We start from the raw sequence: 22,514 nt of genomic DNA on the forward strand, positions 1-22,514 counted from the left end.
AAGGCTGAAACACTTGTCTATACTTCACCACCCTCAAAGACTGACAGCAAACGAAAGCAGGAAAATCCACTCCCTATAGAGAAGACTCCTCCAGGCTTTAAGGACATCTAACTTCCAATTAAGGCTTTACAAAGGGGCAGACACATGGTGTGTGAGTAAGGCTCAACACGACCACAGTGTCTGTCTGTCTGAGCTGCCTGCAGCACTGCTGGAGCATTACAGTCATGTATCAGCAAATCCTCCTCTGAATGCAGTTCATCTGTCCTGGGAATGAAGTTCATCTTTCATAGCACAACATGGGCTTCCTGACAGAAGGAGAAAGAAAAAAAACATTCATCATTCCTGTGCCAGGCAGAGTTCAGTCTGAAAGAACCTGGATGAAATGTGTGTCATTCATCCAAGGAACAAACCCACATCACAGATTTGTCTGAGAGACAAGTGAGTGCAATCCAGAGAAGCTATCCATCTCAGAAGGGGAGGCTTGAGAGCAATCCAGGCAGAAAATGCATGCTGAGCAGCACCCACTGATTGAGGGCAGTAATGGCTTCTTTAGAAGCATAGTGCCCTGATCAGCTGTGCTAAGCATGGCACAGACACCAACACCAATTCCCATCTTTCTGAAGGCAGGCAGTCTGCCAGCTCCACAAGAAATGGTTTGCAGAGCAGCTACTGCTCTGGGGCTGCTGCCTGCAGAGCAGGTTCTGTGTGCTCAGCCTGCTGCTATTCCCCAGCTCTGAGTGCAGCCAGTGGAATCCACCAGCTCTTCCAAGTCACCTCCTGTGGAAAGCACTGCACAGACAGTCCCAGCAGTGGAGTAAGGAGCAGCTTCTCTCCGCCCCTCTGGGCAGTTCACAGCATGCTTCAGCAATACCGAAACCAGCACCTAGAGCCACTGCACTGGGGCTGCTGGGGACAGCACCAAGCCAGGAGCTGCCTGAGCCCAGAGCCAGCCTCACACACACAAACTTCCAACCTTCTTTCCTACTGACTCTTTCTAAAAAAAAGACAAAACAAAACAACAAACTTGGCCCAGGAGCTCTCAGTGCCTGCAGAGATGAAAGCTGAGGCCTCAGACGACTTCAGCAGGAAGCTCCTGGGAAGGGGAGTGGTCTGGTCCTGACAGCCTCATTACACATTTCTAGGAAAAAAAATCTTTCCAAGTCCTGCACAGGAAAATGAAACAGGGTCACAGCACTGCCTCTCTTGGAGTGCAGCAGCACTGCTGGAGCGTGCAAAGTAATTCCCTGCTTTTTCCTCTCTCCCCCTTATCTATCTCAGGATCTTGGGATTAGGAACAGCACTTGAGGTTGAAGAACTTTTTAGAACGAACGCACTTAAGGTCTGCTCAGAGAGGAGTCATGCTTATTTCAGACAACCTTGAGGAGCAGCTGGTTTTGCAGTTGCACTCCCAGACCCATCTGCCTTACCCAAACCCCTTACACAGCATTCAGCGAGCTCAGGAGTTCTCCACTTGGTAGCAATGACAAAGCACTGGAGTGCTGCAACACCCCTGACAGAGAAGCTGAGCGATAGCAGACGCCAGGCAAACAGATCACTGGGGTGGAAAGTCATCCTGGAGCAGCATTTCCAGCTTTCCCCTCTTGGTAAACTGCTCTGGGAACAATCCTCTTCTCCAGCATAATGTAATCAAGAATTAGAAAGTCACCAGTGCTTACACAGAGCTGCAATTGCTGGCCTGACTGGCCCTGTTGGGAATTTTAAGGGATGTCTCCACCCAAGCAGCATGTGGAACCAATGTAATGGCTAACACAACACAGAGCTTAAAATGGAGTGATGGTGCTGTTCCAGCTGTTGTAAGTCAGCAGCAGAGATCTTTGGAAGCATCAGAGGAGAAAGAGAAACAGAGGTGAGGAATGACTCCTAGTCTGATGACGTGCACCAAGGAATATGAGAGTGACAATGCAAAAAGCAAGGCAAAAGCACTGCACATGACAAAGGGCCATGCTCAGGCCAAGCCAGTGAGGACTGGTGGGACATCCTTCATGGGCAGGAGGTGTATTGCTTTGCAACTCTGCTTTTAGACAAGGCACAGCCCTCTCCATCTGGAAAGGTGAAGATATGTCACAGCCTAAGGGTGGATAATAAAACCTTCGTTCTAATGAAGAAACGTTCACTGTAAGTAGACTTGGCCCAAGTGCCCTTAGCAGGTACTGTGACTCACAGTGCTCTACAAATCCCTTGATTATCAGAGAGCTGCATCTCCCTGTAGATCAGCTTAATGCAAGCTGACTCTGGAAGGGCCTTCTTCTTTCCTGAGAACTGATTTGACTTTTTGACCAAACAAGTTTCCGCCTTCTTCCCTAGTCCTAACATGCAGACGCAGAAGCACTGGCAAGGCATGCTGATGACAAGCATTTACCCTAGTACCAAATGTATCTTCATATGGGTCCCTGCTTGTAAACAGAAGTTCTGAGCTAGCTGCTAATTCAGATACAGATATTTAGCAATTTAGTAATTTAATAATTAGTTAGTAGTAATTTGGTAGATGTGCTGCCCACTCAGGGCCCCTGTTTAATGCAGACTCTGTCTTCCCAACAGTCCTTACTATTCTTTGAGGCAAGAAACTGTTTTGTAGAGCAGCCTGTGAGCAAGGGAGGCCAGAAGTCTTTGGAAGGATTCGCCTTTGTGTGTGTTTATACCTCTGCACCTCCTACCTGCATTGCCCCACCTGATCCTTCTCTGAAAGAACTCCTATGGCTGGACCATTTACTGAGATCAAGGCAAAGTCTGCTGTTTTCAGAGTTCATCCATCACAGCCAAAAGTACAGGTAGGAAGCCAGAGACAAAGATTTTATCCATGTGGTGGGTTGAAATTACCCTCCCAAAATAAAGTTGCCAGATTAGCTCAGTTGGAAAGCAGATGAAGCTCTATTTATAAGCAAAACTACAATCTAGAAATATGAAATGCAATTAATAGGTACAAAATATAATATATTTACAAATTATAAACAACATGAGAATGCCCCTGGACAAAACCAGGGGACTATCAATAGCTTCCTCCTCTCCACCCCCTAGATTTTAGTCTGGCAGTTTTATTTTTGGAGGTAATTTCACCACAATCCAGTAATTGAATGATGATACAAACTCTGCCCTCTCTGAAGAGCAGAGCTGACTTGCTACCAACATCAATGGGTCACATTTGCATGGAGTACTTGCTGTGTGTTTAGAAAGTACAAAACAAGAAGAGAAAGGTAGGGGAGTGAAAAAGGGGATTGCACCCACAAAACCAGATTTAACAGACTGCTTAGAAAAATCAGTCAATGATTGTTCCTTTGCCAAATCCCAGCTACCCCAATGGCAGTTACTGCAGATCTCACCTAGTGTTCCAGCACCACCTGCTCTGCTGCCCTCAACATGCTAAACACCTACATCACAGTTTCAGATCTGCAGGTAAGACTCAGCCTGCAAACTAGAGCTAACTTGGATAATTTTTGCCAAGCATCCTCTAAAAGGCTTTAATTCCCAAATAACCTGCTCTAGCAAAGATCACTTTGTACTGCCTGGAACAGGGATAAAATGAAACCCTTGGAAAATAGCATGCTTCAGCTTTGCAAGAGTCCTCAAACACACTGCTACAAATGCAACAGCCTGAAGAATTCCCAGGTTCAACTTGTGCAGAGTGAGAGCTCTTCCCTTACCAATACAGGGAAGGTGGTGTCACTCTGTCACTACCCAGCTGGTTCAGTTCTGAGGAGGAGCTCACACACAGTCCACAGGACTGAAGCACAGACACAAGCTGGAGGCTGTTCTAAAATAAAACTAGAGGATGTCAATGCAAATCAACAGCCAAAAGGTACTTTAGAGGGCAATAAGAAGTGGAATAACTCAGTTACACAGCAGGTAAGGAGCAAAAGGGAATATTGATTGGCTTGCAGAACACATGCTATCACTTTGTTTTCTCCCCACTGGTTAAAAAAAACAACACCCTGCTCTTTTTGGGGGCACAAAAATGCATTGAAACTGTTATTTTTAGACTAGGAACAGAAACCAAACATCAGGGAAGGCTTTCAGGTATCATGCAGGTTATCAAGTGTTTTGGCAGCCAAAATTCTTTAAATGCTCTCATTAACTGTAAAATAATGCTCTTGTGGAAGCAGGGCTAGTAGTTCAGAGTTATGGGAAGTTACCCATCCTACAGAACTCTCCTACAGATGGGCTCTGATCATTCTGCAGGGATTCTTATCCTTTTATTCTCTTGACAGGAGGGGTTTTCCCTGGAGATCAGTGACCACTCCAGTGAAGTGCAGCCTTACAAGGAAGGACATGCAACATCTCACAGATCACAGCATTAAGGGGGATCCAGAACCATCAGCTGCATCCTCCTGAGTGACACCAATCCAACTTCTCCAGTCCATCTCTCAGAGGAGGCAATGTCCAGCAGTGACATGAAATGAATGTAGCAACAAAACCAGGTAAAACTGTAGTGAAAGCGAAAACATAGCTTTGAAAAACTACTTTGACTTTTAAGGAGGTGTCTATTGGATTGAGTAGCTGTTAAAATCTGCTTTCCTCGAGCTTCTGAGCACCACTGACCATTTGCAGAGGATATTCAGCATCCAGGGAAAGCCTCCTGCATCCCCTAGTCATTTTCAGAAGGAAGGCTTCAAAGATGTGAGTGAATTATTTCAGCCCCTCACAAGTGCAGCCTGTGCTCTCCTCTGTAATGACACAGTACAGGAAACAAGATGGAATTCATGTAATTCCTTTGCCAGATTAAGTGAGGTCTTATAAAGAACTGGCAGATAATTCTGATTGGAGCTTTCTTGTCTTAAACAGAACCAAACATCATGCAGAACATTCAAATGTACTAACAGGGTCCTTCAACAGCTTTTATTTTTCTTCCCCCCGTACAAGCATCTGCAAAATGCTGGGCAGGCAATCCAAAGGATGCTCAGTGTCCAGAGCAGCAGTACTGATGCAGCCAGACATTTCTGTGTGCTCCAGCACAATCCTGGAAGTGAACCAAAGGAGAGCAGTTGCCCTCTTGGCCTCTTCCTCTCCTCTACCCCAGTGAACAGATGTGGGTTCAAGCACACCCAAACCAAAATGCTCACAAGTTGCAGACTATGACTTGGAAATTTAGGAGTAAAACTGTTTGTCAAAACCAGTGATTTTAATCTCATTATCTTGAAATTGTCCATAAAACACAGATAAGCAGGGAACTGGATAAATATACTAAGTAGAGGGGATTAGTTAAGTTTGCTTTGCTCTTTTTATTGTCTTTTTTCCAATTGGAGAGAAAATTGAGATAATTTTGATGAACAAAAAAAAAAAAACCAAAATGTGTGGCAAACCAATAAATTTTAAAGATGGCTCAGAGTGCAATATAGAAAAGTTGTAGGAGATGCATCAATGAATAGATCTTGCAGAGCAATGTAAACCCAGATGCCACCTCTGTTCTTGAACTCAAAAGCTGCAGATTAATTGGATGCACAATGCTAGCAGGACAGGACAGTGACTCAGACAGAAAACACCACACAAGGCCCAGGTGCTGCTCTGATGGGAAACTGGCACCTAGAGCTGTTACCACTTGAAGCTAACCACTAACCTACATCTCATGGTCTCCAGCTCACCCAGCACCTCATAAATACCTAATGTCAGATTACCCCTTCTGGACAGCAGCAGGGCTCTGACAAACTGTGTAAAACAGTGCCAGGGAATATGGATTGCAGGCAGCTCCTCCAGACCCACTTTGCCAGGCTGGCTGTAGCACTGGGATTTTGCACACAGAGGGCACAGGGATGTCTCTAATGTGAGCTGTGATAGGTGTGCCCTGCCTAGATGAAGGTAACAGGCACAGAGCACAAAAGGAGCTCTGCTCCCCAGCTGGGTGTTGCAGCAGGAGCAGCGTGGAGGGAGGGAAGTGAAGTCTGTGATGCTGCTGTGAAAGTTAAGTGCTGGATGCTGGCATCTGGCAACCATAACACAAGTGAGGTCGAGCTGGGGCTCTGGCAGCTTGCCAGCCAGGCCATATGCAGGGTCAGCAAGAGCTTCTAACCCATACAGAAAGGTCAGGATGGCAACAACAGAATTATGATCCCTGTTCATACTTGAACTGCCAATTCCCTGGCTTTAAAGAGCTTCAGTAAAACTCTACCACAACATCTTGTAATTAATTTTAAAACCATAGGCATTCAAAGTCCACCACAAATGACCAGGTCCACATCTAGACATGTAGCTCCCACTGAAAATCAAGGGGAGTTAAGCCTCTAAATACTGTTACAGTTCTGATGAAGTATTGTATGAGCTTTTCTTTCACTAAAGCTATAAATTTCACCCTCACTTGGAAAAAAGCCCTCTCTTGCTCACAGCATTTTTTTTAAGGGCCTATATTTCACTATATCTCTTCAGGAATGCTGCAGCCTGCAGTGCCCTGGCCAGCAGCACCTGGCTGTGAAGATTAAAAGACATCACTCATACGTCTCTGGAGCTTGTACCACTCACTTCAACAACTGCTCTTCAGCCTGTCCTGATGCCACCAGCTCCATTTCCAGGCTGTTGGGACAAACAGTCATGAGAGAAGACAGATTCTGAATGAGCTCATGTCCTGCAGTCAGAACTAAGGAAACTTCAGGCAGATAGTTCTGCTCACAGATCTCAGAAAGTGCAGGACCAACCTGAGTTACTAAAGAGGGAGCTTTTAATTATGAGCAGAAAAACAATAGCTCATTTCAACATGAGAAAGAACACACCCACTGGTTTCCATGCTCTGTAATTTAAAAATAGGTCAACCCATTAGCTTTAAAGCTCTCAAAAATATTAAAACTGAAACGTGGGGCTCAATTTCCCTTTTATTTTTTTAAGCCAGGCATACAGATTGCAAAGTTTCAGACTAATGGCTGCTTTAATGTGGTAAAAAGGGGATCAAGTTTTTGAACTATGAAAACTATGAATCTAGCACTGCCAGAAAAGATTGATTCCATAGTAAATTTTTAAACATCAGCTAAATCTGAATCATTTAAATCAGAGCAGAGCACTAACTGCATGCCAGTTTGGAGGGGGTACAGTGCCCATCAGCTGTCACACTGCACATAGAGGTCTACCTGACTTAGATTCTCACTTTCTTCTGTTGTGAGCATGTTCAGAAAGCAAACAGGGGCCAAAGCACACCTGCTAATTCAAGGCACTTCCCACACTTAATGTGAACCAGTCAGAGTCAACATGTGCTGGGAAAAAAAAAATTACTATGGAAAGGGTATTGTGGTTTTTTACTCTGTACTTTAAAAAGATAACCTCAGAGGACAGAGTTACTGCCTTGACTAGCTGGCAACTGATGCCACCAGAATTGGGGTTAGTGGGACACTGACTTGCACTGTTTTCCAAGCAGCTTCTGCCTGAACTGGGGGAACACCTTGGATATATTTGTTAATCAGTACACATGAAACAGAAGGTCCCTGGGTTCATCGATGCCCAACAGGCACTGCTCCTTTGAGAAGCATCCCTAGGCCCAGCAGCTTGCCTGAATTTCAACTACATGAAGCCTCACAACTACTAAAATCCAGACTGAGACCAACCAGACCTGGACTGGCTCTGCTGACTAATGCCAGCCTTGTGAACTCAGCTGAGTGAGTCGGATGAAGAGTGAAGCACCCCCAAAGGTCAGGGAACAGAAGCCATTTCAAACCACCCCCTCAGGAGTCCACCCCAACACCTGCACGGGCTCTCACTGCCAGTGGGATGATTTATACACAGCCTCAAGGCTCCATGCTGGTGATGGAGAGCCTGATGTTCAATCTCTCCTCACTGTCTCACCTCAATGCTCAGAGCAGGGATGCAAGAGGCACAGGAGCTCATCCAGAGGCTGGATAAACCAAATCAGGGCTAGGAGCAGCTCACAGCAGCCCAGCATACCACTGAACCACACCCTGCAAGTTATTTCCAGCAAGCCTAGCAGCCATTGCAGCCTCAGAGTGTCTTGGGGTTTCCAGCTGAAGCCCAGACCCTGTAAGAAATGCTACTGCAGGACTTGGGGCTGTGTTCTGTGCTTTTGAGGATTCTCTGGTCTCTGCTGCTCAGACAAACCTGGAGAGAAACTGTTGCTTTATCATCTTGGTAGTGAGTCAAATCTTGCCAAAACCCAACTGCTCAGAGGTATCTGGGACTTGCAGTCACTTCACCTCAGACTAATTTGATTTTAAAACTGAAGTGAAGGAACTTGTTAGTAATCACTTTTCAAGTATTTATTTATTTTGTTGGGGGAGGAAAGGGAGGGAGGAGAGAAAAATCAAGCTCTCTAGCCTTCCAAGTATTTAACATAAAACCTATGAGAGCTCCATCTGGCAACCAGCAGGATTTCTAAAGAATCCAAACAGTATCTACATAGGAACCAGGCTGGCTGTGCAGCAAGGCAGCTTCCATTTTTACAGCCACAAGAACCCTTTATTAACATAAAAAGAAATTATAAAAAATTAAGTTAGAACAGCAACAAGAGTCTGGCAAGCTGACAAAAGACCCCAGGAATCTCTGCATTAATCCTGAAATGCTGCTTTTGACTTTGCTGGAATATAGCATCAGACACTGTGTGGGTTTGAAAAACCAAACAAAACCCCCCTGGGTTCAAAGGGCTCTCTAGGACAATAAAAAACAGTTCTAGAAAAAGATGCAGATTAATGAAAATCAGTGTATTAAAACCTTGCTTTGGAACACAAAACCCCTAACATTTTACAATACAGTTTGTGGAAAAGTTTAGTATCTAATTACAGAGGCTGCACTGAGTCATGGATGAGGCCCTTCACATCCAGAGATGTCCATCTTCATTAAGAAAAAGGCTCAAAACACTGCTGCTAATTATGTTAATTAAATAGAGCTTTGAACTACTCTTCTGTGAAAATGTGGTAATTCATCATTCCCAAGTAAACAAACACCTCTTGGAGCAGACAGCTTTTCATTTTCCAAGTTATTCCTGTGAAGGCTCTGACCTTGCACCTCCTGCCTAACCTGTATAATTTTTTGGCCTGTTTGTGAATGATCCAAACCCAGCAGTGGTTTGCTGTCCTACGTGAAATATGTTCATGGTCTTGATGACCCTGTCAAGTTGCCACTGGGATTTTAAAAAAGTCAAAAAGTGACACCAGTGGGCACCCACAAAACATGCTATGGTGATCCTGTGAGGACAGGGCAGCTTTCAAGCTCTGCATTTTCACTCTCCCTCGGCTACAGGAAGAGAATTTCTCTCTTTTTCACCGCCCATCTGGCACCTTTCACAGACAGCAAGAACAAAGAAGTAAAATGTACTGGTTTCTACCATCTGCTTCTGCTTGGAAAGTCTAGAAAAGAGCTTCATAGAGAAGAAGGGGAAAAAAAAAACAAAACAACACACAAAGCCTAAAAAAAAATCCCAACAAGCCAAATCCCCAAACCTCTCCATTCCCCACCAGCCCCTCCTGGCAGGTCCATCTCTTTTGCTTGCACACCTTAGGGCAACCCCAGAGGCCCTTGGTTCCCTGCAGCGACACAGCTGCTCCATGTCGAGCATCCCAAACTCTCCTAGCTCCAGGTCTTAATTTCTCAGCATCTAACAGCCTGGAGAGACATCTTGTGCTGTCTGAGATTTGCTTTATTGGATCAGCCTCTGTTTTATCTAGAACAGGAAAATTCCTGTGGGTTTAACAGGAGGTATCACCCTACAGATTTTCCCTGGTTCCACCTCTTTTCCAATCAGCCACATCCCCTCTTGCTGCAAAGCTGCATACACCATGTGTTGGCTCGACCCCTTCTGTCTCTGACAGAAGCTTGGCCAAAAAGAGCAGATTTTCTGCTACTTTGATCATTTCCTGTGGTAAAAAGTGAAGGGAATTATCTGACCCATGGTCTTTTTTTTTTTTCCTCTTAGTTTTGAAAAATAACAAGGATTTACATTTGCAAGTTCCTTTAAATAGTGTACTTGCTTTTCAGCAGCATTTTGCTGTGACTTTACTGGTTCCTTTGCACAAAATATTTATTGTTTTTTTTTTTTTAAGAATCCAGACAGACACTGCTCCCCTCAAATCTGGAGATCCAGCTGCTGTGTGAAATCAACAGTGAACGTCGCTAGGATGAAGCCACAGCCTAAAGGTAAGATCAAACTCACAGACAATACAGAAGTGACATCTTCTACCCTGTTAAGAAACTGGGACATTTGGAAAAGCAGCTTAATTCTCCTTTGGTGGGGATAGTGTTGGGTTTGGCTATAGATGTGCATTGCCTGAGATGTTTAGGAGTTAACCCTCTCATTAGACACACTACTGGAGCAGATCACACATGACATAGCACCCCAAAACACTCAGTCTTCTTCTGCCAAGATCACCAAGGCTGCAGCTCACAAAACATGTCTCCAGCTGCCTAAGCCTGTGCTGAGGCAGTGACACTACCTGCTGCTTTCAATGGGGTGAGCACTTGGGCAACAGAAGTCTATTGTACAATGCCAGGTGACAACCAGTGACCTCAATGCAGCAGCACCCTGAGAACCAGGCCAGCAGGGATTGTGCCTGTCCCAGACAGCACAAAGTGAACAAACACGAATGGAGCTACTGCCAGAATGTCTTGCAGAATTAATATGCCATAGGAATACAACCCACAGAAACGCTCACAACATACATTGGATCTAAATGTGGTACCACAGCTCTGAAAACAGATCTGTGTCCACGCTCAGGAGGGGAAGCGCTCCCCCAGCTCAGCAAATGGCACGATGTGTACATACAGACTGCCTCCTGTTAATCATTTGCTAACAGTGCACAAAAACTGTTGGACTTGCTTGCATCAAAAGCTTTTTTTTTTTCTTTCAAGAAAACACCCAGAACTTTGCTGTGCTAACGATGTGACTAGCACAGGTTTTGACACTCTCTTGAGCTGAGGCCAGGGAGGGCATGGCTGCCTTAGTCTAGAAAGAAAAGACTGAAGATTGGGAAGTGTTAGAGTTCCTGTTATTTTAAAGTGTTGCAGCAAGGTACTTTGATGAATTTACTATTTGTGTATGTATGTACATATTTATTTATTTAAGCAGCCTGTTTCAAAGCCTGGCTACATTTCATGCTTTATTTCATACAACTGAAACCCCCCCCCCCAAAGCTCACAGGCCCCAAAAATCAAAGAGAGATCTAGAGCAGTTTGTTTTCCTCCAGTCTGCAAAAGGAGTAGCAGGATCCATACTTATTTTTGTATATATACGTGCACGTGGTTCACTTCAAAATACCATCAGAAAGGGAGGGAGAATCTGCAGTATCCTTCTTAAAAGAAAACCAGCATTTAACCACTTAGCCCAAACTCTCATTGCAGAGAAACTGGCACCCCCCATCGTTAATAAGAGATTGCCTTTCATATGCAGAGGCAATAAGGTGGCTGCACTGTAATCCATACGACCTCCATAATGTATAAACGAATCAAACAGAATCTAGTAAGTTCAGCAGCACCAAAAATTAAGCAGGAACATCAAAAGAGCCAGTGGGATGTTAGGTTTTTTGTCAGACACCCTGCAGAGCTGCCCTTCAGAACCCTCTGGTTTCTATCTGGAAGCAGCCCTCACAAATGTAGGTCACAGCCACTGAAAAGAAGCAGAGCTGAAGGATACCGCCCTGTATCTGGACCCTGCCTGAGCAGCACTGCCCTGCAGCCTCCTCAGCACCATCCCTGCACGTCCCACACGAAGTTCTGCACCATCTAGGATCTATGCAAAGGAAGGGTGGAGCCAGTTCCTCACCTCCTGTCTGCAGCCACAGAAGATAGCACATCCTGAAAGCATTCCGTTTGCTCAGTCCCCTTTTCCTCCTTCCTCTCAGTGCAGTTGCGGAAAAGAGGGAAGGGGAGACTGGGGTGGGATCCTGGCTTCACACACATGCTGCAAAGAAGGGAGATACAAAGGACAGTTGAGCAGACAACAGCAAACACTCCAGAGACGCAGGACCTCCCTGCATGTAGATGGCCTTGGCCTCCTAGGAATCCCTCAGGAGTCCTACAGCTGTTCCTGCCATCCAGATGGGAAACCTGCGTGTGCATGCATGAGAGCCTTTGAGGAAATAGCTGCGGGGGCATCCGAGCCCAGGTTAGCACAGCCGGCATGCACTTAATTCTTTCTGAAAGAACAGCGAGGGAACTTCCACAGCAGCCCACACAGATGCAGGCAAGTGTGCCTCTACAGCATGCACTGCCAGGCTTACACTGAGACACCATCGTGAGAAAGTCACAGCCCAGAGAAGTGCAGCTTGGACTGACGTTCCACTAAGAGAAGTCCTCATCATACAACCCACTCAAGTCAGAAAAGTTCCAGTGAAAAATAAACACAACCCAATGCTGAGGTCCACTCTCAGTGGGGTCAAGGAACGATTGCTCTCTAACTTTGAAGACATTGATACGACAGCTTAGCTTGTGTCTCCTTCAACAGGCTGAATCTGTCCACTGCACAGCAATGGTCACTCCCCTTCCAAACTCAGTCAAAGCATCACGTGCAAGAGAAACAATAACCCTGGAAAAGGAAGGCCTCCCACTGCTCCAGGACTGCTCCACATCCAAACCCAAAAGGTTTGCTTCTTCAAAGGATGAATAGGACAGCACTTGTACAGCAAATGTTTAAATCATGGTAACATTTTAAAGGCACGTTTCTCCAAGACCTTTCAACATTGTTCCATTCGCAGATCTATGTAAGAAATCCAATTATGCAACAGAGCTGGGAAGACAAACAAAGCCTCCTGAACAGAAGACCTGCTCCTCTATTTAGCTTTCATGGAACATATAGAAGGCAACAGATCCCACAGGGCCACAAAAAGCAGTCTGAAAAAGACAATAATCGTTGCAATTAGGGGAACTACTGCAGTATGCCCTAAGGTCCACTCACAATTCCCAGGGAATTCAACTGGAGGTGGACCAGGCCTCAGAAGTTAATTGATTTTTTCCTGCTATCTACGACATCAAACTCCAACTGCTTTGACAGAAACTGCACTGGGAAGCTCCAATACAAACCTTGGAGGCATCAAAAGGGCAAATCTTCACAGTGCTAAGCAGACAGACAGAACAAGCAGGGCTAGCCAGCAAAGTTCTTAAAGCAACCCTTAATAAATTAACATAGAAACTCACAAATTTAACACAGATGGCCCACAACATCTGCACAAGCTAAGCCACAAAACCTTCTGACAAGCTATTACAGAATGCTGATAAAGACAAACCAAGGCAGCCCATGCCCTGCTCTGCAGAGCCATCCCAAGGCACAGAACCGTCCTGCTTCCCACAGACACGGCCAGAGGGGCCCTGAGGAGCAGGGGACTCCGCAGCGGGAGGGACAGCATTCAGGAAAGGCAAAGAACTGAACTGAAGCCTGCAGGCTGCTGCCTAGAACCACAACTCCACTTGTACCACCCATTCCCTGGGGGAAATGACATACAATGCAAACAGGCCTGGCTGTTTCAGGATTCCATATGGAGGGATTGACAGAAGGACATCTGAGAAACATAACATTTTAATAGATGAAATAAATACTCCAGTACATGCAAGATAAAAACTGACATTGGAAAAAAAAAAAAAAAAAAGGAAAATCACTTTTGTTATAGTGTAATTTTTTGTTTGTTTACTCACAGTAGCTTTTCCCCCAGTTTGGAAATCAACACATGGCAAACATAATCACAACCTCCAGCCCTGCCACTCCTACACACCAAACGCACTCCTAACCTAACACTTGATGCAAAATAAAGAGTCAGACAAAACAAAATCAAACCAAATCAAAGCTACATCCATCCTCCAGGTGTTGTTGGGTTTTGTCATTTTTTTTTAAAGTGAGTGAGAAACTGAGGTAACCTTTTTCCTGCACAACCAAACAGTGGAATTTAGAAGGGCAATCTCGGAAGACAAACTTTACAAACCGCACCCAGCGCGATTAAAGCTTTTTGTTTTCTTTTTTTTTTTTTTTTAAGATATCCCCACCTCCCCAAATATAAAATCTCTTAAACAGTTGTTATTACCATTTGTGTGAAGACCTTGCTGAATAAAGACAAATTTATCTGCAGATACTTGCTTGGCATTAAAGTAAAACAAAAAGCAGCCCCAACTGGCTACCCCTTGTTTAGTACATTGAGTTTGAAGATGTTCTGCTCCTTCACCATATGGAATCAAAGGACTGGGCTCATCCAAGCAAATTCTTTGGTATACAAAAAGGGGGTGAGGAGGTGGGATATTATTTTCCTTTAGCAAGAACTGGGATCTAAACAGAAGATGTGGGGGTTAATTCACAGAATTGGAGTTGACTGGCGGTAAAGTCCTGGGTGAAGACCTTTCTCTTAGTGCCTGAGATAGCAGGTTGCAGCCATCCGAGACGGCGCAAGCCGAGTTCCTCAACCTTTCCCTGTAATCGCTCATTTTGGTGCTACTTTCGGGGTGTTGGGCGATATCCCTGAGGCATTGGGTCAGGAGCACACAAGCAGATACCACACTCATGGCTCCTCCTAGGATGGCAGTTTGCACAGCTTTGCCCTCCGGATTAATGGTGGCAGCTTTACCCAAAAACTGGGGCTCAGTGGCAAAGCCCACCAGAGCGTAGACAGACTGCACCAAGGGTCCACTGAACAGGACGCAGCGGTTCCTGGTCAGCTCGCTGGGTGAAGTCTTGACCTCCTTGACACATGCCAAGAGGGCTGAGGCGCTGGTGCTCATACATTTGACACTGAGTTTGAACTGCTCCTTAGCAAATTTATCCTTGGATTTCTCACTGGCCAGTACGCAAGCATCTGTCAGGAATTTCAAGTTCTTGGACATGTTCTGAGAAACCTCCAGCAGGAGTTGAGGGCTCATATCGGCCAAGGGGGTGGTCTTCAAGACCCCACAGCCATGTTCCACCTCATGCCTGCATCGGGTCACCTTGTAGCGATCCACCAAGCCAGGCATAGCAGGCTGGGCTCCTGGAGTCTCCACTGCAGCCAGGTAAGCAGCGTGGGCAGAGCATTCAGTCAGGGAGACCACTAGCTCCCCCATCTCCATCAGGCTTTCCCCCACCTCCCCGAAGCGTCCCATGTTGAGCTGGCTCTGGACGTCATGGGTCAAGATGGAGAGTCCTTTAGTCCTGGCAATGATCGTGTCCCTGCACTTCTCAAAGGACTCACCAAAGACAGACAGGCTCTCTGTGTTCACCGGCCTGGTCTCACTCGACAGCAGCAGCAGATCAGCCACCAGTTGCATCTTGATCTTGCAGTGGTCGCAGATAGAGATGAGCTTCTTCCTCTGCAGGGAACTGCTGCTGGGGATGCCGCCGCCAGACACCTCGCTGCTGGACTTGCCAGAGCCACCGCTAGCCATAGCGCCGGGGGGGCACTCGCATGCCGCTCGCTACCCCGCTGCCACCGCCTCTGCCACCGCCGCCTGAGCAGTCCCGACTGAGCCCGGCAGGATCGCTCTGCCTTGTCCGCAACATCATTCCATTAATCGCCGGGAGGCAAGAAAAGGCTCTGGGCGCCGGGGCTGCCGCTGCTGCGGGGAGCGAGCTCCGCCGGGGCGCCCGCCCCACTCCGGCGCCAGCCTCCGCTCCTACGGCGCTCCCGCGGCGGGTCGGCGCTCGCCGGGAGCCCCCGGGCCCCGTTCCAGCATCGTTTAGCTCAATATATAATTTTTTTTCCTCGGTTTTCCGTTTCGCACGGTGGCTTCCCTCCCTTGACTACCTTCTCCGGCTTCCCGGCCGTGCGGGATCCTGCGCAAAGTTCCCTTTACCAGACGGAATACCTCAGAGACGCCCAGCAGCCGCACGGAGTTGGGATAGGGGCACAGCCCTTCAAGTTGCTACCGCGTCCCCGGCTCCTCCGGTCGGCGAGCGCCAGCCGGGCGCAGCTCGCAAGGGCCGGAGGGGCGGCGGCTGCGCACCATGTGCCGCCCCCGGCGCGCCTGCCGCGGCCCCGCGCCGGCGGCTCGCAGGAAGCGCCGCGGAGGGTGTGGCCCGCCCGCCGCCACAGTCCCGCCGCGCACCCCGCCGCCGGGCCGGGGAGCAGGGGCACCGCGAGGAGCCGGACGGCGGGACCGCTGCGGAGAAGGCAAAAAAATTAAAGAGGGAGAGGGAAAAAAAAATAATCCACCGGATCCGGGTGCTGTGGGCGGGCGGGATCCGTTCCCCTTCCTTCTGCTGCTGCCTCACTCCTTCCTGCCTCGATCATTCACGCGGCCGCTGCAAGCTCGCTCCCCGCCGCCGCGGTCCATGCCCCTTCTTCCAGGGCCCCGCAGACTCGGCGCCGCCGCTCTCTCCTCACCCGACTCCCGCTGTGATCTCCGCCGCACCAACTTAGGCTCTTCCCGCAAACAAGGGTGGTGGCTCTAGGCTGCAGCCGCGGATGCTGCGACCCGCCCGGCCTTGTGCTCCTCCTGCCATGTTTTCTGGCTGAGTCGCCAACTCCCAGAGAAAAAAAATAAAAACAAAAAGAAACAAAATGAGAAGGGGGAAAAAAAGAAATCAGGGGAGGAAATCTTGTTTTAAATCCCCTTTCTCAGGCTTTCAGACAAACTATTGGGAAGGGGCGGCTGCGGCGGATCTGCCAGCCAGACGCTGCATGGCTCTGAGGGAGGCTCCCCCCTCCCTGTTGCCTTTGCTGTAACCTCACTTAAGCCTATCGAAATCTTTTGTGCGGTGTCACCGCCCTTCGTTTAAATCCTGCCCTCCCCCCGCCGCCCCGCTCCACGCCCTTCGCCTTCTCGCTCCTCCCCGGCGGAGGGGGCAGCAGCGCCGCGCCGCGGCCGGCATCGCCCGCCCGGCGGCCGCGGGCCCCCGGCAGGCACCGGCCGATGACCCCAGCGGCCCCTGCGGGCGCGCTGCCCCGCGGGCGTGAAGTGGATCCCGACCCGGCCGGGCGGGAGCCTGGGGAGTGAAAAAATAACGGCGTGGGGGGAGCGCAGGGTGGGAAAGGCCGGTGGGAGGAAAGTGAAAGGCAGCGGAGCAGGGCCGCCGGATGAGCTCAGTGCGGGTGGGCCGCCGCGGCCCCGATTGGGCGGGAGTGCGTCGTGCAGTCGGATACCGGAGACGGAGGAGCTGCCGAGGAGGCAGCTGAGAAGCCGCCCCAGCCCGCCGGGGCACAGGCGTCTCGGTGCCGTTTCCCGCCGGGCCCGCTGCCCCGGGCAGCCCGCCAGGTGAGTGCGGCGTCCTGGTCACGGCTCCCGCCCCGCTCAGCACCGGCGGGGCTCCGCGGAGCAGCGAGTTGGCAGCGCCGGGCCGCGGCACCCAGCGCCCTTTGCCGACCGTCAGGCTTTCGGCAGAAGTCTCTACTGGCCGTCTCCGCCGGTGCGGCGATGGACCAAAGACAGCTTCACAGGGCTGTAGGCAGCAGGGCCTTCCCTGCCGCAGCGGGGGGCTCAGGCTGGCTTTCCTTTTGGTCAACAGCTCCTGCCAGCCCAGTGGTACTGTGAATACGGTGTGGGCTATGACTGCATCCTTATTTACATAAAATGTTCCCTCAGCACTGGCCCTGACCCCATTTTTTAAACCGATGAAGATGAACTTGGTGTGCGTCTCATATGCGTCCCGCATGGTCCTGTCCTTGTTTTTGTGCACAGGTTACCAGTCCTTGGAATTCAGCAGGGAAAATGTGAACCTGCTGAGCTAACTGGGAATGGAAGCCTCTGCAAAGGAGACTTTCTCCTCTGGCTGTTTCCATTGTGCAGCACACCAAGAACTTTGTTGGGCTAGTGCTGTCAAAAGCAAGATGTTATGCTTTGTAAATCGGAGGCATTCAAGTAAATGCCATTAAACATTAAAATTATTAATTGGGCTAGAACAAGTTATAAGAAGATGGGTTTAATGCTGCCAGGGATTCTTCCAAAGGGAATATACAGTTTGGTAAATGATGGTGATAAGAATATTTATGTTCATGTCCCAGATTCTCCTCTTGTGCAGTATCTCCATCAACATAACCCTAAATGCTCAGAACCTGTGTTGGAACGAGGTCTTGTGTTCGTTACATATTTTGCTGTGGCTTAAGGTACAGCTGAATAGTAACAACTTGCTTTTGCTTCTTTCAGTCAGAGTTTCCCTTTTAAGTTAGCCTCTTCATTCTGGGCACTTAAAATGCATTTAGCAAGCTACAGACATCCAGAAGGATGTTCATCCCAACTCCCAGCTACATTTATACTGCTGCAGGGGTATAAGTGACCTTGAAATAGATGGGAATTGAACCAGTACTCCTCACCTGCAGCCAGAGCTGATGGTGTCCTGGCACAAAGGGAACCCACACAATGACAGAGCTGCAGACAGGTTTATTTGTACAGATTCTCACACCTTAGCTAGAAGAACCCTTGGCCTTTGCCACAGACTTGCTGAGCAGGACATGAGCAGGATAAATACAGATATGAAAGTGGGGGGTTAAGAGGTGCTGTGACTTTGGGGGGGGGGGGGCGGGGGGGGGCGGAGCAGAGGGAAGCCCTCACCAGAGCCAGGCTCGAGGAAAGGGGCAGATACTGGCCTTTGAGGATGTCCAAACTAGAGCAGCTCTCCACCCATCCCTCCTCACGGGCACAGCCTGAGGGAAGTTCTGGTGACTTGAGTCAGATCATGGCAGTTTAAAGGAAGGTCATGATTTGGGCCTAAGCAATTCTGGCTTACTGCCAGCAACTCAGTTTCAAAACTATAAATAGGAGTGATTTCAGAGTGCTCTGAAAAAAATAATGGGCAGAAGCAGCCAGATGAATTGTATTTCAGAATATTTCCTACTCTGTTATTAAATGAGGCAGTGAGATATTATGTAGCATGAGGCATGCCTCTCATAAATATTAACCTAGTTTAATGAGGATTAAATACATTTAATTACAGTTTGAAAGATTTTATTTTAGAAAATATGGGTCTCACCCCTGGCTGGAAGAGGTGTTAAATGACCTGATAGGAGCTTCCATTTTTAGGTGCTGCTGCATGCCGTGATGCTCTGTATGATTTGTGCTGCTTCCCAAGGACAAAGCAGAGAGATTCTTGATTTGGACAGTTCCTGCTGTGGCTCCTTCACCAGAGGCACAGCTAGGCCTTAACCCATGGCAGCTGACAGGGCCAGCAAAGTGCTTGGTACCTGCTGTAATATAAAACAGATATTCTTTGAGCTCCTGTAAGCTGCCCACAAGACGAATTCAGTGCTTGTAAACCTCAGTTCTAGCAAGGTGCAAAAATGGCAATTGCTGTCCTGTAGTAGATGTTGCTTGTGGAGAGGCTCCCAAGGCAGTCCTGCCGAATGCCATCTTCCTGCAGTAGCAGCCATGGGTGTTGAGTTCTGACTGTGGAGTGTATGATGAGGAGTGACTTGACATTTACTGTTTGAAAAACTAATATGGAAAATACCACCTTAATTGGTTGTTTTCACCGTGGAAGAAGAATTTCTTGGAGTAGCTGCCTGGTGGAGCCTTCCTTCAGATTGTGTTGCTGCCTTGTAAGCACACCTGGCGTGGCTGGGTTCAGGATGGCTCAAAGTCTGTGTTTACCATTCTTATTTGACCAGAAAGACACATTCTTAGTCTAAAAGTCAGCCTCGAAGTTTTGGGCCTAGTAATTTGAGTAGAACCGAGGATCAGCTAGTTACATGCCTTGAAGGTCCTGTAGATATATGTGTGGTTCCTGAGGAAGGCTTTACTTTATGGTTTGGGGTGGGTATTTCCTTCCTAAACCTTGCATGTCTTCCTCGAGGAGTCTCTGTGCATGCCCATTTATTTGAGGGCTGAAGGTGACCTGCAGGACTTGTGCAGCTCTGTGAATTGGTGTAAAGACTCTGAGGACATGAAAATCAGCTGGCCATGCTTGGCTTTAGAGAGGTTTCACTGACAAGAGTTTGAGTGAACTAAGTCTGTGGGGTTCAGAGCAGCAGGCACTGCCAGCTCCAGGGGGCTGGAAGGCTTTTCAGTGTGGCTCAGCAGAGTCTGGGCTTACTTGAGGGAGTTCCTCTCCTGTCACATCCATCTTTATTTTGCATTGTGCTTAGTACAACAGAACTGGGGGCTGAAGCCTTCTTCCCTGAATCACCTGACAGGGCTTGGCCCTGTTATTGCTTAGTAAAATCTTCTTTTTTTTGTGAAGGAGGAATCGATTTTTTCCCGTGTAGTCAGTCTTGAGTAATAGCTGCAGAGTCGCAGGTTGTGATAATTTTCTGAGCGTTGTATGTGGCCAGGTTGGTGGGAGGAAGCTGCTGTGTACTGGGCTCTCCTGTGATATTTCTGTCCTGCATAGCTGTATTGATCCAACCTAATAGGGAGCTAGCTGATGAGGGGATAAAAGGCAATTCAGTGGTTCCCCTGTGTCCACTCTATGTGACTAAACCCATGAGGTGGTAATTATAAGAATGATAGCACCAATTCCCAGAGATGCAGTTGGTTTTTCAGGCTGAGAACTGAAAATCAGAGGAGGATCAAGTTGGCAGAAACTGATGGAAGAAATAATTTAATACAGAGGCAGACTTTGCAGAAGAGGCTGGAAGAAGCTGGGCCTCCCTCTCTGTAGCAAGGAAATGATAAGGCATACATAAGGAGAGCAAGTGTGGTGAGTGGTTTATTGTTTTAAGAGCTATTTTGCATTAAATGGTTTGGTGGTAAGTAAGTGTTTTGTGGTCGGTACTTACAGTCATTGCTTCATGGGAGACTAAAGCTGTGAGGTCTGGGTCTGTCTCAGGTCTGGAGAGGTAATCATGGATGATACACTGGGGGGTGCAACCTGAGAACTGATCAGTGTGCAGCTAAAGATGACAGCTAGAGATCTGGAGGAGCACTTAACTGGTCGCTTGCCAAATGCATGCACAATCACAACTTTTGTTTTTTCTGCTTTGGAAATTATCATGTGTATCCATAAGTAGCTTTTAGAATAATAGATGGGCTTTCTGAGTTTTCATCCATTGTTTTTTGGTTTTTTTTTTTTAATGTGGCTTTATCAAAAACACAGTGTCAAAGGCAAGAAAAAATGCATTCCATAGCTAGCAGTAATGTAAATATTTCAGTTTCAAAATACTAGTCGGCTCTTGTCGCTCAGCTGCAAGGTAACACAGCCAAAGTGGGTTTGTTTTCCTCTTATTCACCATTTCTTGTACTGTTTTTTTCACCACTTCCCATGGATAATCAATGGGTTCTCCCCTGCTGTTACCATGGCCATTTAATACACTGACATGGAAAAGAGACACACCTTTCTCAAAAGGAAAAAGGCAGCTACAGACTCCTCTTGCACAAAATGGAAGGCTGTGCTGTACTTGATGTTGGTACAGCCAGTCAGGGTGTTGTGTTTCATGTTCTTATCTACCATCTGCACATGGCCATCCATCCTACCCTTGTGCCTTGTGAGGCTAGTGCCTAGGAGAGCGCCAAGTGCAGCACAGATAGTTCCTTCCCTCCCTGGAACAGGCAAGAAGGGCCAGGTTTGTGGGCCAGGTTTGTAGGTCAGTTGGCTTGAAACTCAGAAACACTTAAGGGAAGAGTGGGAAATGCTGTTGATTAGAATGGTCCAGCACAAACAGGAATCCAAACCCTCTTAAGGTCTAGGGGGGTGTTTGGAGATGAAAGAAGGCAGCAGCATCTTGAACAAAATGTGCAAGGGCCCACCCTTCCTGAACTGCACTTTCTGTCCTGCAGCTCTCAAGCTCTGCAGAAGGGCTTGCTCCCCACAACCCCCCTTTGTTTTAACATAGATAAGCAAGGAATTCAAGAGATGTTTGATAGGAGGCTCTGAGCCTGCACTTCTCTCACTGTCCTGGAGTGTTTTCTGAGGAGGGCTGTTGATCACTACCAGTTTAAGTCTAGCACCTTTAGTGCATCAGAAGTTGGTGTAATGTCTGTCTTACATGAGATGTAGGTGCCAGCACTGACCTGTAAACCTAAAATTAAATTGGAACTACAAAATTAATTTCACTTAGATTGTGGAAATTGGGCTATAAATGGAATTCCTGTGGGAGCTGTGTAAACGTTCTTTGACATTGATTGAATGGAAATATTTTCCTAATAGGATAGCTCTCAATTGTGTAACCAAGTGCAGAGTTTTAAGCAGCACAGATGTGTAGCTAATCTTGCAGTAGATATTAAGGGGAACATCCTATAATGTTTCTGAATGTAAGGATTACAGTGAGTAGCTGACTAGGCAAGTCAGCATCATGCTCCCTACCTGAAGCTGACCAGAGCTAACATCTCATGTATCAAACGTCTTTGGTCAGTTGGAAAATTTTCATTTATGAGGTAAACATTCACAGGATAACAAAGTTGTTAGGGTAAAGACTCTCCGTGCTGTCAGTAGATAGCAGTGAGTGTGCATCATTTATGCATGAAATTAATTTGAAGACTGAAATGATTCTGACTCATTCAAATGTTCCTGCTCCAAATGACAGCAGAGTTTGCTTGCTGTGCTGCTAGGAGCAGTATTCAAAACCATATTTTTCTCTTCTTGAGATTCAGCAATAGCCTTGCTGTTAAAGGCAGCATGAGTCTTCAGGCTGTCTCTTGCTGTGCTGGCACTCAGAGGTCTGAACTAACTCCTGCATGGTCTGTGCACGGGAGCTCTGTGTTAGTCTCTGGAGGGGAACGTGTAGGGCACTTAAGACAACTTGGCCTGTGAAAACAGTAAC

At 47.5% G+C, this 22,514-nt stretch overlaps 1 protein-coding gene across 1 annotated transcript; it reads right to left on the reverse strand.

Annotated features, from left to right (window-relative positions):
- Nucleotides 1–13,510: 13,510 nt before the first annotated feature.
- On the reverse strand, nucleotides 13,511–15,297 carry TLNRD1 (talin rod domain containing 1). The gene has a single exon (XM_054387975.1). It carries the CDS (start codon nucleotides 15,268–15,270, stop codon nucleotides 14,203–14,205), a length of 1,068 nt encoding a protein of 355 aa, XP_054243950.1. The 5' UTR covers nucleotides 15,271–15,297; the 3' UTR covers nucleotides 13,511–14,202.
- Nucleotides 15,298–22,514: the final 7,217 nt, after the last annotated feature.

Source organism: Indicator indicator, chromosome 16 (assembly GCF_027791375.1).
Source record: "Indicator indicator isolate 239-I01 chromosome 16, UM_Iind_1.1, whole genome shotgun sequence".
Lineage (NCBI taxonomy): Eukaryota > Metazoa > Chordata > Aves > Piciformes > Indicatoridae > Indicator > Indicator indicator.